Source organism: Lepisma saccharinum, chromosome 27 (assembly GCF_977018435.1).
Source record: "Lepisma saccharinum chromosome 27, izLepSacc3.1, whole genome shotgun sequence".
Classification (NCBI taxonomy): domain Eukaryota; kingdom Metazoa; phylum Arthropoda; class Insecta; order Zygentoma; family Lepismatidae; genus Lepisma; species Lepisma saccharinum.
The window spans coordinates 45,823,417-45,840,772 of NC_139255.1; the positions used below are offsets into that span (position 1 = coordinate 45,823,417).

The 17,356-nt window shown below is 39.6% G+C and overlaps 1 protein-coding gene across 1 annotated transcript in view; it reads right to left on the reverse strand.

The window, feature by feature from the left end:
* Positions 1-17,356, reverse strand: part of Rgk2 (Rad, Gem/Kir family member 2) — a 362,761-nt gene that overhangs the window by 185,030 nt on the left and 160,375 nt on the right. The window contains exon 2 of the mRNA XM_083113250.1: positions 7,366-7,549. Within this exon, the coding sequence (XP_082969376.1) occupies positions 7,366-7,549 (184 nt within the window). The remainder of the gene's footprint in view (positions 1-7,365; positions 7,550-17,356) is intronic.

Below are 17,356 nucleotides of genomic sequence, written 5' to 3' on the forward strand. Positions count from 1 at the left end.
AACATATAATTGGAATGATAAGGAATCCCCTAAAATTTTCGAACATGTAAAAAGAATGATTCGGATTTTATATTTTTTTCGAACACGTAAAGCAAATGATAGAGATTCTCTAAATGTTTCAAATATGTAAATCGAATGATACGGAATCCCATACATTTTTCGAACATGTAAAGCGAATGATGAGGATTTCACTAAATTTTTCGAACACGTACAGCAAATTATACAGTTTCTGCAATTTGTCGATGAAATTTTTCTCTGGATCGATGAAATAAAACTTCAGAGAGTGAAACTTAACAATTTTGTTTGATGGCGAAAATGATGAATCGCTTTTGCTAAGGTTGTTACTGCCGACAGAAAACTGTAGTAAACGTACTTTAGGACGCGAAAAAAAAAAAAAGTTTTCGGACGTTCTAAATTTGTTTTGAAAGTAAGTAAATTAACTTCTGCAAGGGAAAAATGCTGAAATAGTTTCCGAAAAAGTTCCTGCTTGGTAACTCATTTACATGAATGCCTGTCAGGATGTAAAATATTTACCGTGCCTCCAGGCGGTCACCCTGGCTTTTACTGCATGTCGTCTGCATATAGGAATAAAATCTTCTGCGTGCCTTAGCAAACTGTGGCTATTAACTTGAGCCCATAAAAACAACTCTCGCACCTGTTACCCTGCCAGAGCAAGTCTGTAGCTTTCGTTGCGTCAGGCTGAGATTTATTGTTTGAGTGGAGCAGTGAACACTTTTAACATCTTACATGCTGTGAACAGTCACGAACACTTCTGAGTTGTAACTGTCCCATTGAAATTCAAGCCTCTGGTTCCATTTCTCATGGATGCACATTACATAGAGGTTCTGATCCACTGGAGGATCCAGAAGTTACAGTTGGGGTAAGGTCGTTGCGAGGATTGTTTTAAAAAGAAGTGATTACTCAGCAATAAGTCCACTATTCTGTCACTGGTAGCAACAATTAATCATGGATTCAGATAATGGTCTTATTCCCTCTCCACACGTGACAGTAGGCTGTAAAACAATATTCCGTGTCATTCCCTCAGGAATGCGGGATCTTATTGGGAATGTAGCTCGCCAACGATTCATCCTTGGGGTAGAGCAACTCGCTGCTCAAGGTGAGCTTGATGGTAAAGAGCAAAAGGTACTAATCTACACCCCTAAAGACTGAATCAGCATGGCAAGGATATACCTGTCTCTGTACTGCAACTAAAGATCTGCCGTGAGATGTTATGCTTGTGACTGTACGTAGAGTCTGACTTGCCACTATACCGCATTTGGTAGAACCTGTCCCTCTTCCCGCGCTAGTTGCTCCCTGTCTTTTCTCGGTGCTGGTGAAAGTCAAAGCCAGGCAGCCAATTAAAATACGCAACGTCGCAACAGCGTCTACGTAAGCGCCTCTCTTCTGGCTTCCATTCGCTCCTCGCTGCCCAGCAGACGATTTTCTTCCTCGTTTCTCATTGGCACCGAAACTGTCGAGCGCTCCCTAGCGCGGGAAGCGGGACAGGTTCTACCAAACGCGGTATAGCGTCAACACGCTCCCCCTAGAATCGTCCTCCTCTCTCTCTCTCTCTCTCTCTCTCTCAATCGTAACTTGCTCCTCAAAGACAATTAGAACTGATCCCTGTCCTCCCCTGCTCCCAGACATTTATTCCAATCGAATTACTAAATGAATGAATGATTGATTGATTTAGTTTTTTTCACTTCTCGTTTTGTGCCTCTTAACTAATTTGCGAAGATGTGGGGATGAGTGATGAAATTGCTGAATGGACATTCACAAACAACCAAGCCCGAGCGGGATTCTAACCCGGGACCCTTTGCGTCGCAGCGCAAAGTGCTAACCACTCGGCCATAGGGTCCGCCACTAAATGAATGCAGAGCGTGATGTGTGCGTCTACGCGTAAACAACTATAGTCTACATTCTACACGTAGACTATTTTATACACGTATTTTACGTAATCTATGTAAACAACATGGCGAAAGCTGATAACTTAGCAAAGGGCGCCGTGGAATTGAAAGAAAATTAGATTGCGTATCAGTTGCTCATGTGTGAGGAGAACTTTTCATACTCTTCCTTCCGTATTCGAACAATTTCTCACCTAGGAAGAAACCTAATATAGGAAATATTCTAGTGTCTTATGGGAAGAAGACTACTCTTGCCTCACGACTGCCATCTGTTGTTGTTTCTTGCATACTATTTATCTTCTTCCATAGTTGATGATAGAAGAGAATATAAATTTTGTTGTAAATAGGATTATTTTCATTTCGTTAGGAACCAATATAGTTGAATATGTCACTTTCCCTTCATGAAACCCTTGAAAATTAATTTTAATGCACTTTAGATTGTCTACGTAGTCTATGTTAACTACAACCCAATGTAATATACGTGTAGATTTCGTGTAGATAATGCATGTAGACGTAAACTTATAGTCTAAGGCACATTACTGATGCAGAGTCAGGCCGGATCGTTACGATTCTCTCTTTCGGGGGTTCCAGCCCCCCTGGACCCTCTCCCAAAAATACGTCCTTGTGTTACTTGTAACAGAGTTAGAAGTAATTGGTTACTTCCGAACACTGACATCCCATTACCCCATCCCAAATAAAGCACCCTACTTACTCTCTGCTGCAAGAAGCACTAATTCCGAATGAAGAGGTTCCAGAGAAGTTTCCCAGATGGCGCAAAGAGCGTTGAAACAACAGTCGACTTTCCAAAGGAGAGCTGCAGGATAAATTTACAAGACCCAAACTTTACCAAATGCAAACAAGAAGCGTGGGATTCGCTTTGGTTGAGTTTTTGCCGCGGAGGCTTGCGGTTCTACGAAACGTCAAGGTCGTGTTCTCAAACTAGGGGGAAGTTGACTGCAGCAAAGAGATTTCTTCGGTCAAGTTCGGGAGTTTCTAAGATTCATGTGGCAAAAAAACACCGTGAAACGGAGTTTGGTGAAGTACCAAAAAAAAACAACATTTTTTTCTTCCATCTCTGCGTTCCACTGAGACAAGGCTGGCTAGCGAAGGGATTTACTATACTCTATCCCTGGAATTTCTGGAGCAAGGCTGTGCATAACAGTAGAAAAGGGAAGAAAGCGAGTGTGCGGAGCCAAGCAGTACGCTGCAAAGGCTGGTAGCTGGCGTACGTGTTCATTGGTAATGTCCTCTCGAGTCATTACTTGCGCAGAGACTTGCTTTCATTAGGATCAGAGTTTCCCGGGACAAAGTATACTCGTTCTGTGTCATAGGTATAGGATTGGACACTGCGGGTAGCCAATGATGCCTGGGCACCTCCTAATGTATCCTCAGAAATTAAAATGTACACACTACCATTAAAAAAGTGAAAATGATATTCGTGTCATAAAAAATGTAAGGAGAGTTTAGGGTGAAACCAGAACAATACACGTAGAGAGAGAAGGATAAACAATAAGATCCAGATAGAGAGATGAGAAGAGAGTTGATTTTTGTTATTTAGCGTCGCTTTTTATGTCCCTTTTGGCTAATCGCGACGATGAGGATGAAATGATAATCTTAATGGAAGGACACTCACAAAGAACACTTATGCCCAGGCTGGGATTCGAACCTGGGACGCCTGGCGCCGTAGCGCGATGTGATAAGAATAGAAGAGAGGAGGAGGATGAGAGTAAAACAAGGAAAAAGAGAGGTGGGAAAGGCAGAGAAATAAAGTGGTAGAGAAGGATAGAAAGGATGGAGAACGTGAAAAAAGAGGGAGGAAATAAATGTATAAAAGAAGAATTAAAGGAAACTAAAGAGATAGAGGATAAAAGAAAGGATGAAAGACATATACAGGGTGTCCGGAATAGGACTGACAGTTTTTAAAAGTGTGTTTTTTTAATACGGTAAGGAGTAGCTAGAAACAAAGACATACATTTTGAAGGCAAACTCAGAAAGTTTTATTGGAAGCAGTTACAGATCAGTATAGCTCCCAAGAGCTCCGTTTGTTGCATGCAGAATGCCTAGCCTGTATTCAATCTCCCTCCACGTGTTCTGTAGCATCTGAGGGGTTACAGAGGCAAGAGTTTTCCAAATACTGTCCTCCAGCTCTTGTAAATCATGTATCTTTTGGCCGGAATACACCGTACCCCTAAAGTAAGAAGTCTAGAGGGGTAACAAATCTTTTGCAGAATGTCAATGGAAAATGAATGCCTTTTCGGCTTGACATCTGGCTTAAGTTTGTCCAACAACTAGGATGCATACAAACGTAAGCTTTTGTGCACGACTTTGTGAACAATGGGCCTTGGAATTCCCAGCTGCCTGGTCCCCTCCCGTAATGACTTCCATAGGCTACGCCTGCTTTTTTCCTGCACCGACGAAATTTTTGTTTGAGCGACAGAACATGTAGAGGGAGATTGAACACAGGCTAGAGATTCTCCATGCAACAAGCAGAGCTCATGGGGAGCTATACTAAGCTATACTGAGCTGTAGCTGCTTCCAATAAAACTTTCTGAGTTTGCCTTCAAAATGTATGTTTTTGTTTCTAGCTACTCCTTACCGTATTAAAGTAACGCACTTTTAAAAACTGTCCGTTCCATTCCGGACACCCTGTATATAAATAAAAAGACAGAAGAGTAAAGAAAGAAATGGAGAGATGAAAGAGAGAGGAAAAGGAATAAAGAAACGCAGGAAAAGAGAGACAAGGAAACAGAGGAGGACGAAGAGAGAGAATAAGGAGATAGAATAGGAATAAAGAAAGAAAGAGGGAAAAGAGAAAATGGGAAGATGAAAGAGGAAAAGAAACATATAGAAATAAAGATAAGCAAGAGGAAAAAAAGACAGAGAGAGGGAAAAAGGAGGAAGAAAAGAGACACAAGGCGACAGAGGAGGAAAAGAGAAATAAAGAGATGAAGGAGTACAGGAAGATAGGGGAAAATAGAGAGAAGTAGAGGTTTAGAATAGGAAACAGAGGAGAAATGAAAGAGAAATGGGCTGGAATAGTAGTAGATATGACCACCTAAGCCGTCTTCTGAAAATATGTCATCAGACATTGAGTCCATTTCAACTAGATCTCTAGCGGCGTCTCTCTAACCGCCTACAATGATTTTTCTTCGTTTTGCCCTTTCCATTCTTTGAAAAAAACATATCTTCGGACATTCTTACGCATCTGAACCCTCAAGTCTTCCTCGTGATGAATCAAATAGTGACAGACACAGGGAGTTCTGTCGCCGCGAAACAAATCAACATCGTTCCTATGACATCGGTTGACAACAGAAATTGCAAATCTGAAGACAGTGGCATTTCTGTAATTCTCTTGGTCTTCCTGTACCTGTCACTTGCACTTTAACAAACATAAAAAATGACAAATTTTGTATCTCTGCTTTCTCACAGAATAGATGACAGCACGGTTCATCAGAAGAAGACTGGTTAATATTTTAGTTTCTGCTTCTTGTGAAGTACTATATTGTTGTGCGGTTATTTTGTTGAAATCCTGGCAATATTTCTGCAGCACGAAACGGGCAAAAATATTGCATAATCATGAAGAGTAATTAAGATGTGTGTTATTTGCCTACAGTATTGAATGATAAGTAAAGGTAAATTTCTCGTATCGGACAAACGGATTTCTTCAAATTTACAGGAGAAATTACTTACCGAATGCAGTTTCTTTATACTTGTGGAAGTTCGGGGAAGTGTTTTCTCGCATCGTTCATTCAATTTTGCCGGTAAATCAGCTATTTTTCGATATAAATGTGTGACCGATGCACGAAAGCTCTTGCATCCATTTACTTCCAGATGGATGTAGCCTGTTTGTGATGACGTAATCCCTGTCAGTGTTTCCAAACACGTGTTTTTGTAACTGAAGAAGATACGTTTCCGCAAATGGTTAGTGGGGCTATGTGTCAATGCCTCGTGGGGCTATGCGAGAATGGTGTGTGGGGCTACGTATATTTTTTTCGAAGCCAATTTTTAACTATTGTAACCTATACGTGACCCTACCTAACCTAACCTTACCGGAAATGGTTCGTGGGGCTATGCGTCAATGGTTTGCGGGGCTAACGTAGGTATTTTTGGGTGCAGTGGGGTGGAAACACTGCATGCCGAGTACGGTAGTGAAACTGTGACCGCCATTTTGCGTGTTACCGAAGGGAAAAAGAAACGAAGAAAACTTACTAGATCTTCAGCAATGTTTCTCAATGCAGAATACGTAAGTACGAATATTCAAATTAAATGAACTAGCAAATTTCAGCCGTTTGTCCGATACGAGAAATTTACCTAAGTAAATTGTATAACACAAATACAAAAAGAGGATGTAACTGAAACGGTGATGACATTTACAAGGCTGGAAAAAAACAGTAATGAGATCACGTACCCCGGGAATCGAACCCGGGTCTCCCGCGTGGCAGTCAGACGCCAGTATAACATAAACAATCTCATAATTACCCTTTGAGCCTTTGTTTTGATAGAAAAAATCTTAGTCGATGGTTACTTTAAGGCAAGTTTGGATCTACTATCTTGGAGGAGGGGTAAAGGCTGCCGGAGCGTGGTGCTGATCACATGACCTCCAAAAATGGCCGAGATTGAGAATATGTGGGGTCATATCCCCACATCTTCTAAATGTGCCTTCATGGCACGGTGCTATACAGGGTGTCTCAAAAGTAATTGCGCAAACTGAAACAGGTGAAAGTACACGATAATAGAAGCAAAAAGGTCTCAGTAAACATGGGTCTGCGAACGAGCCGTTTTCGAGATAATTGCGAATGTGTGATTACAAGCCGCCACTGACTTCATTGTTTGTAAACGTCGTCCTAGTTGGTAAAATGGTAATAATACAGTAAGAAAAGTCATTGAAGATCTCATTGCTTTTATTGAACATTCTAATTACATCCTGTTTGATTCCAAAGCCACCTGTCGGAATGTTCCAAATAGCAAACCTCGGACAGCGCCAGGAGCCTCTGTGTTTACAAAATGTAATCAATGACGGCTTCTAACCACACATTCGCACACATTATTTGCATTTTACCAAGTAGGACGATGTTTACAAACAATGAATTCAGTGGTGGCTTGTAATCACACATTCGCGATTATCTCTAAAACAGCTCGTTTGCAGATCCATGTTTTCTGAGACTTTTTTGCTTCTATTATCGTGTACTTTCACCTGTGTCAGTTTAAGCTATTACTTTTGAGACACCCTGTACCGTACCTTACCTATTTACTTCTCTCCTCATTATTAGGTCGTTTTCATTTCGTTTTGGGTTAATCGCTACTGTTAGGATGAATGTTGATTAGATTGGATTAATTTGAAGGTTCTGGGAACGTTGACCATTTCACACTAGTACACCACCTCACATTAACGCGGTTATAATGAACATTATCTCGCTCTAGAGCGCACAGATGCTGGGATTCAGCGAAAGATGCTGCTTACCTGCTGGCATCCGACGCGACGCTCGTGTTGGACCGAGATCTCCTGGTGATAAAAGAATCTCCGCAATTAACCACTCCTTTGTTCGTGATGCTGAAGCTGCGTAACTTGTAGATGTCGTCCTGGGAGCGAGGGTTGTACGGTTTCTCCGGCAAACTGCACACTCGGGGTCTCACGTGATCTGGCACTGGAATAATAATAATAATAATAATAATAATAATAATAATAATAATTATGCCCTATAAAACTGTAAAATATGTATGTAATTATGTCATATAAATTGGAAAATATGTCATGTAAAATTACAAATATGTCAGAAAAATGCAGAAATATTCCCAGTAAAACCAAAAATATGCACAACAGTATTCTGGAATTTCTCCCATACCCGATAGAGTAGAGTAGGGGCTGTAATGTACCGAATGTTATTTTTACTTTTGACTGATTTTTGTGAAAAGCGAAAAAGGCAAAGAAATGAGAACGAAACTTTTTTACTTCCCGTGTAACAATGAGAGAGAATATTTTGCCTCAATAATGTTTGCATGGTTATCAATTGTCGGCGGGATACTACTAAGAAAAGACGGCACCTTTCTTCCTCCATAACTTCCATATCCTGCCATCGACAATATGAACTATCCGTTGTGCTAAAGCTACGAAGAAAAAAATATGAAATAACCGATTATGTGCGTGAGAATTACGAAACTATACAGAAATATGTCTTATTACAACAAAATTGAAGAAATATGTTTTAAAAACGCGAAATTAGTGGAATATGTCAAAATATGCTTTGTCAAGTTTGTCTATTTCGGCTGATTTTCATCAGATATGTAAAGATTTCACCCCAATATTAGATCCGAAGCCTAATGAAAAATATGTTATAACATAAGGTCCCGGGCACTAATAATAATAATATCGTCTTTATTGAGAGGGTGTGTTTCGGCCTCGCGGGCCCTTCTTACAACAAACCCTTAAAAAACATATTAGAATTGACACTTTACACTTCTTGAAAATCATTGTTGCAGTAGAAAGAATAAAAAAAATCACACTTATAATGTAAACAATTAATGTACTAACGGTACAGAGTTAAATCAAAAACCACAATTAGAATACAATTATTACAGCTAAAACTACAACCAATACCTCATTCCCATTCATTACAGAAAAGACAAATCCATACACTATTGTTTGGACATTAGATGCTTCTATAGGTTTATTTTCTGTGTTGCAGGGTGGAGCTCACCTGAGGTCAGTGGTGGGGGGAGGTCATTCCATTATTTTATTGTGGTGACTATGAAAGAGTTTCCATAGAATGTTGTTCTGTGTACAGGAACCGTGAATTGTGTTCTTTGACAAAGGTTAATTTGCTTTCCCTTCTTCCTGTACGGAGCAATTTGATCATATAAACATTTTGGTTCCTTGTTGTTCAGGATCCTGTACAATAACGACAATGCCAAAAATGTTCTCCTATTCTTAATTAAGTTCCTGTAAGTACGGGTAAATATGTTCTTTCCTTTTGACATTCAGTATAAATCTTATGCAACTGTTTTGAAGTTTTTGTAGCTTGTATTTTAGGAAATGGAAGGAAACAAATAGTAAGTCTCCGGTATATGTCCTTTAACACTGGCGTACACAGAAAAAAGTGCCCTATTTTTTATATAGATTTTTGAGCAAAAAACTTTACCACTGAATATTATAATTAATTTACAGTATTTAAAATTCAAAGTACGTAGGTCTACTTCAACAAATAACTTCTTAAAACCCTTAAAATCGCTTTGATCTACACATCCTATTAGGGAGTCGTCGCCTTGTAATCAAGGGGCCCCGGGTTCGATACCCGGTGGAGGCACATAGTGGCTCGGATCCCACTTTAACCTGTATGTCCAGTCCCGATTAGTCTTACTGTGCATCCAGTAGACTTAAACAAATAAACAAACATCCTATTCGGCACATTGGGGCCCTGTGAGACCCCTATCATTTTTCATATGCCTAGTGACAAATATTACGATCATACGTACATCGATTTCTTCAGATATACTCTCTCTTACAGCAAAGGGAGTTAGAAAAATATGTTTTCGTATTAAATAATAACAATAATAACCCGTGGCTGGACAGCCCTTGAAGGGCCTAGACCGATCTCCCGACTGCCAGTCTCCCTCCCACAAAACTACCTAGAGGTGTGGAGATATTCAACCGGTAATGGGGTGACGTGGGGTCAGCACGTCGAACCCCCAGCCGTTATAGATTTCCGAGACCGGGATACGCTACTCACTCGTACCTCCTCAATTTCCTCACGATGGTGGGTTGCCACCGGCCCTATTCACAGGTCGAGAACCCAGAGACTGAACCCAGGCGGACTCGAACCCGTGCCTTCCCAGTCGGAGCCCAAAGCACAGGGCCTTAGACCACACGGCCACGTAGGGAAATATTAGAAATAATAATACATTTTATTTTTAAAATTTTACAAGATAACTATGCAATCTTTTACAAGAAACTCCTTTTTCTAAGGTTCTCCCACAGTTTCAAATTTAACAAATAATTTCTATCAACCACACGTTCTGAAACAAAAGCCACATGACTCGAGAATTATAATACACTAGCTGATTCCCGGCGTTGCCCGGGTATTTATTTATCCCAATCTTGTATTAGACAGAAAAATAATGAATTCTAACTATAGTGTAAAATGTAACTAATTTTAAATGTGATCGTGAATGTCACCAATTAGCTTAGCGACTCCGAAAACTATGGATTCGACACTAATCTACGTCATTTGTGGCATTTTATTTTTTACCCCTCTCACCTCCCCCCCCCCCACCCATGCCGATAGGTGATGAGTTTGAGTTGAACCGCATTGGGAGTGTCACGAAAACTATGGATTCCATTCGCAACACAGCCTGAATGTTAGACAACCCAAGAAACACTATCGTTGTGCGGATTGCATAGTGTAACGGATGTCTGTTTGTGCGGAATTGAATATCGGTCGTTCTCGATTATTTTTACATGTCACCCCTTCGCACCCCACCCCTAAGGATGCCAGGTGTGTCTTACCCCACAGTATTTATTTCCAGATTGGAAGTGATATGTGTACCAAGTTTGGTTGAAATCGCTCCAGGCGTTCGAGACTTATGCCGTAACAAACAAATATACACACCCACACACACATCCATTTTATATATATAGAAGATTTTATCCCAGGTTTTCATTATGCTTGTCTAATGCAGTTTTCACAATTTCCATCCACATTATTAGCACTAACAACTACAGCATGTGTATTAGAATCACTTCAACTTGACTTCTCACTGCTCAAGCATCACTCATATCTTCTTGCTCCCAACGCCTGTCTATTCGTTCAATCTCGGACTGTGTCGTCATTTCTATCCAATGAACACTCTAGAACCATGAAATTCAAGTATAATTCCCTGTTTTCAAGACGAACTATCAAACAGATCGAGTACCGCCTGTTAACACCCACACACATACCAGCACAAATATATTAACAATATAAATGGTTTGTGTAAATCCAATATATCCAAAAATTCTAATTCAATTCAATTAAACGGTATATATATCTAAAATATATAATTCAAGGTGCAGAGTTTGCATTTGCCAACAAACACAATTCATAATGTTTCAGGATACACTAATATATGAAAAACTGTTAATTGAATGAGAATTCATAACTCAAATTACATAATTAGCTTCAATATATCTTATCTTGCAATAATCATCCGTCTGTCAGATAGATTGTTCTCCAAAGAAACAATAACAATAGACAGATTTAGAGAACTATGTCTCATTTTCCACGAATCTATTTTTCCGTTCCCACCACGAAAGCTAAAATGTGAAAAACTTGAATCAAAGTATTTATCTGGGATTTTTAATCCCTTTACGATGGATGGTAGCCAAAGGTTCAATACACCGGCCGAAATCTCTGAAAAAAATCTTACAATTCCCATACTCGAGACTTAAACCTGCGCACATTCTCTACCACGACCACAACTTTGACGTCTTAGACCGCACGGCCAAGAACAACATACAATGACAAATGCAAACTTCAGCTAGGAATTCACCTCTCAAGGGAAAGCCTGCCATGCTTGTCTTAGCCAAGAAAACACACAAATACAACGATTATTTCGTAAAAACCAGAGACTTGTTAATTGCTTGTGAAATAAATGAAATGAAATAATCTAACAGTCAAATACAAATGAAAGTTTATCAACTCTTCAGGTGTCTCATGTTTGAGAAAGTGAAGTGGGAATCCAGCTTCTGCCTAACAAGCAGTAGCTCAACTGCGTGTCGTGTAGGATCTGAGGAGAATTACAAGACGTCCGGCAAGAACAAAATCAGAATTGGAACAAATGAACTATTTTGTAAAGCAATAGTGACTAGCGGATAATTCCAAGAGACGTTATTTTTTCATTACTGGCGATGTGAAAGTATCACACTCCAAAGACCAAAGCAATGATATCTATCCACGAACACCTGCAATGGGAGTGTTCATATTGAGCCAAAACATATTTAAGGAACCTTTCTTGGTTTCATAATTCGTTGGAAAAAATATAAAATTTCATAAATTGAATAACACAACACAATTCTTATCGAAAATGGTGCATCCGAACAATTGTATTTTCAGAACGAAATAAGAGATACTGGAAAATGTACCCCCCCCCAATAATCCTATAGCGCTACAGCGCAATATTGGGCTCTGGCTTGCCTACCGACTGCTGGCCTTCCTCCCACGCGGGCCACCAGGGGAGCGTGGAGATCTGCAGCCAGATTAGGGAGACGGGTGGTCAACCCGACCAACCCTCAGCAGTTGAAAGCAGTGTTGCCACATGAAGGGAAATTCGGACCGAAATTTTAGCCAAAGGGCAAAGGGAAATTTGATGAAGAATAAAACAATTTCAGGGAAATGTTAAGACATCTGATTACATTATTACAGTGTACGTTAAGTTTCAGTTTCATATCCACATTTTTTCTGAATTTTTTCTGCTCCCTTGAATATAGCCTGTATCTATTTATATTTCTGTTAAGTATCGCTTTTCTGCAGCTTCGGATAATAATAGTAACGATGAGGATTAACGGGTAAATAGATTCCTGACAAGGATCCAAACCTGGGACATTTTTTTATTCACACGGACATGGATTAACGGAAATACTACTACTACTACTGCTTCCACCCCCACCACTAATAATAATAATAATTATTATTATTATAGCTACTGCTACTACCACTACTAATACCGTATGCGCCCAAATATACAGTACTGAAATGAAAAGATGAACAAAAGTATAAGACATGTTACAATATAGTGACTGGTCTATATGCAACCCAAATAACAATCGTGTCTTTTGGGTTGCATAACGGTCAGGAAACCTAAGGTTAGGTTAGGTTAGGTCATGTGGAGTGGACGATTGTCATTTGGGTTGCAAATAGACCAGTAATCTTTTTCAAACTCGGTTAACCTTCACGACCGCTTCCGTATGAGCGGAAATAATGCTCAACTATGAATACTTTTTCCTCCGTCGAGAGACCCATTTCCAACAACAACTGCACAACACAACTTCCTTTTCACTACTGCGAACACGTGCAGCTGGAGCTATGCCCCGTCGACAAACGCAACCACGTGTTCGAGATGCGCGAGTTTCAGTACTGTATATTTTGGCGCATACCGTACTTAGTAAGTTATTATTAATAGTGTATGATTTGCTTAGGTGAAGGGAAAAATTGGTCCAAAAAGGGAAATTTTGCCCCTTGGAAAGGGAAATTGTGCTCTCATGTTGTGACAACACTGATTGTAGGACGTCGCGACCGGATTACCCTCGCACACTCGGAGCTCCCCAATTTCCTCACGATGGTGGGTTGCCACCGACCCTCTACACAGGCCGAAAATTCCCGGAGACTGAACCCGGGATCGAACCCATGCCGTCCCGCAGCCGCTGTCCAAAGCAAGGTGCCTTAGACCGCACGGCCATAATAATAATAAAAGTTCACATATTGATCGCAATAAATTGAAACTTGCAAAATCAACTTCAATATACAAGGGTTGGATAAAAAGTAATGGCAACACTGGTATAATTGGTACTTCACTGTATTGGCAGAGGAGCACGTGTTACATTCCTTCAAAGTAATCGCCCCTCATCTCTACGACCTTCTGTCACACGTATGGAAGGCGTCGTACACCGTCAGCGCGTCCATCTCTGTCGATGTCCCGCAGTGACCGCCCTATAGCACGTATGATGACTTCGCGCGTGTCGTAGTGCTTCCCGCCCAGTGGTTCCTTCATTTTGACAAAACGGTCGTTATCACACGGTCTCATACCGGTGAATACGGCGGATGTTCCAGTACCTCCCACTACCAGTTATGCAGGAGCGCCGTCACATTGTTCGCAGCGTGACACCTTGCATTGTCAAGCAGGATGATGGGACACCGTGCCGTCGCTTCCTTCCTAATGCGAGACGAAGGTGGTGTTGCAAGAAGGTGCAGAAGTAGGCTGCGTTGACCGTCTGCCTGAGAGACGTTGTTCTTCTTGCCTAAACATATTGTTAAGGCGCTTGCACTCTCGTCCTCTGCTTCAGAGCACTGCTGTTTTTGACTGAATAACATACAATCGCTCCCACTCACTATACTTCCTCGTCTGACATTCCTTTATCAGCCACGAAACGCTTGTGGCGCTGTGACTCACCCCTTTCACGGGACAGCAGTGTTGCCATTACTTTTTATCCAACCCTTGTATCTTATCTTGCAATAATCTTCTTGTCTGATGAAAATATACATTAAAATGTGAAATACGTGCTTCAATAAAAGTTGCAATTTTTTCCTCCTACGGATATAGAATGCTATGGAAATGTGAAACTTCAAAGTTTCTATTTTTAGCCCTATTGGCTATTACAATAGGATCATCCAAAGTATTTTTTTGTAATAATGCTCATGACTCCGTTAAGGGGTAACAATTTTCACAGACTACACGGTAACGTCAAATGATTAATGCTAAGCTTTCAGTATGTATATTGCACTATTACAAGCATGGTTTATACTATAGAACAAATGCAGGCTTCCCATGCTCATGAGGATAATTTCATTTTCAAATGCACATTCAAATGTCATGCATAGAGAACCTGCTTTGTTGTTACACACACTCTGTGCTTATTTTTCCCAAAGGCATTCACATCAAATTCTAAACTGTGAAACTTTTATTGGCTTGAACGCGGAATATCGATAACAACGTTGATAATCCATAAACTATTGGGAATTCTTGATAAACTCGTATGCAATCAGATTTAGGCTTGCCCAGCAATACGTTAATTGGTGCATTCGTGTTAAGTTCATGAAAGGGAATTCTCCATGTGGTTACTTCCACCCCTTTCCCAGGTTTGGAGAGGAGAGTTTGGAAGATGGGAAACCATTAAAATTATATTTGATGATCTAGCTATTTTGAGGGTCACATGTACTTGAAATTGTGTAATGGATGTAATATTATTACTTCTGTCACTTGCTTTATTAACAATAAATATTCTATTTACTGAACTAAATTATTTATATACAGGGTGACCAGAATTAAAGTTACCCAACTCAGAGCCCTCTGTAGCCTGTTTGAGGCATCGTAGAACTCTGAAATTTGGTGAATCCACTCTTCAGACCGTGGGGAAGAGGATGGCAATAAAAAAGGAAATAGTTCAATTTTCAGCCACCAGGTTGAAATGTGGCGCTGTACTTCCATGATGGGTTGTACAAATAATCACGTTAAGAAATTTAGCTGAGTTATTAATTAGAAAGACATTTATTAGTGGCTGGAAGTTGCGAGAAAATAATCTTTAGTTTATTGCAAGATTGCAAGGTAAAGGCAAATCCATAACCAATTAGTAGTATGATTGGTGCTATAACCAGGACCACTTACAAGTGTAGAAAAGAAGAGGTTATTTGATTGAACAGCCCGATTTGCCTACACTTAAAACAAAGGCAAGAGGGGCTTATACCCCAATTCTTCAAGTGTGATATGCTTTTAATTTTAAGAAATTTTGAATTCCAGTGTAGAAAAGATGAACCCCCCTCAGACATTTTTGCCTACACTTAAAACTATGCCAAGTTCCCATATCATCTTATTGTTTATAGTGTGTTTTTGTCAAAATCCCAGGAATCTTGAATTCAAGTGTAGAAAAGATGAGCCCCCCCTCAGATTGATTCTAGAGGGGGCCGACTCAAACCCAGAAGCCTCTAGATTACTAAACCAAAAATACTTATATTCTCATGTTGATGAGCCCCCCCTCAGACAGATTTGCCCATGTGTGTAAAAGCTACATCTGCCAGATTGTTGTCCATAAACTTGTCAAAAATATGCCCCTCTTGATATTGTTTTGGATACACTTGAAATTAAGCCAAGATGCTCATAAAACCCACACCCTCACCCACCCACATACACCCACATACACCCACACCCACCCACACCCACACATATTTATTTCCGGTCCACTTCCGGTTTACTTCCGGCCCACTTCCGGTCCACTTCCGGCCCACTTCCGGTCCACTTCCGGTCCACTTCCGGTTTGCCTACTTCCGGTCCACTTCCGGCCCACTTGTGGCCTATTTCTGGTTTATTTCTATTGCATCATGCTGTGCAACAAATTATTATCCAATATTATGCAATAAATTATTAGGCATGTGTTGTTTTCTGATTGGTTAATTATGACATAATATGATGATGTGTTATATTCTGATTGCTTTATTGTTTCAGATGTTTTAATCCATGCTTAGGGTATATAAAAAGATTTTGTATTACATATCAGCCAGTATTGTGAGAGTGGCTGAGGAGTACAGATGTGTTGTTACAGTGCTTCTCATACTACAGGCCTGTTTGTTTTAATATAAAACATTTCTTATTATTCAATTTCTGGCATATTAAACAAAAGGGCTTATATTTTGTATAAAAAATCTGATATTTGTTACATCCAGCTTGTTTGTTGTAATCCACTCATATTTAGAGTCAGGCTTATATCTGTCCCAGCCTGTTATACAAAAATCAATACATAACACAGTGTAAGGTCATTGCTTTTCTAGGACATGCATGTCTGTGCAGGCATTTGTGCTAGGTCAGTGTAGATCAATATTTTCTTTTCCACTTGTAGGCTATTAGCTTTACAAACCTGTCATAGTAAGTATAGAGTTTTGATTTAAAACCCAAAAAATTTTATATAATAAACCGAGGATAAAAATTAATAATATTAACATATTAAATATACACAAGAAATATACAAAGCACACTGCTGAACCCAACTGATATTTTTATTAAGTATAAAGTTTTGATTTGAACCCAAAGAAATTTTATATAATAAACAACAACAAAAATGCCAAATCAAAAATATTGTAATCAATGCAATAAAAATATATCCAGCCCCAATTGGGTTAAGCACCAAAAGAATTGTAATCCAGATAAAAGCAGAATTCTTACAAAAATTTGCCCCAAATGCCATAGAGAATATAGCATGCAATACTTCACATATAAACATACAGATACTTCTTCTGCACAGTCATCAACATTTCCAAACAAAATTGATTGGAAATATTTGTGTGATTGCCCTGTATAACTTAGATTGCAAGGCCAAATTTTGTAATTTTCTGAGCTCTTCACTATTTTTCCCCCCTTTGCAATAGGGTATATTGTGTATGTGTTTCCGGCATAATCATACTGCATTTCTACAAGAAATTAAAAATTTACATTAAAACAAGATATTAGATACAAAAATATCTCGTTTCTGTCAGAACTTACATCAAAATTGTCTGCAAAACTTATGTTTCTTTTGAAATCATTGGGGGAGCAGATGTTGTTGCATCCTATAGTTAGGAATGAAATATTTGGATATGATGTGAGAACCCTAATTATATTGTCATGATCTGGTTTGTATGGAAAATGAACCCATTTAACAGCATCTGGGTTCTTGGACAGGCCGGGTAATTTGTCTGTTCCAGAACAAACTCATCATGATCCAGGATATAATTAAAAGC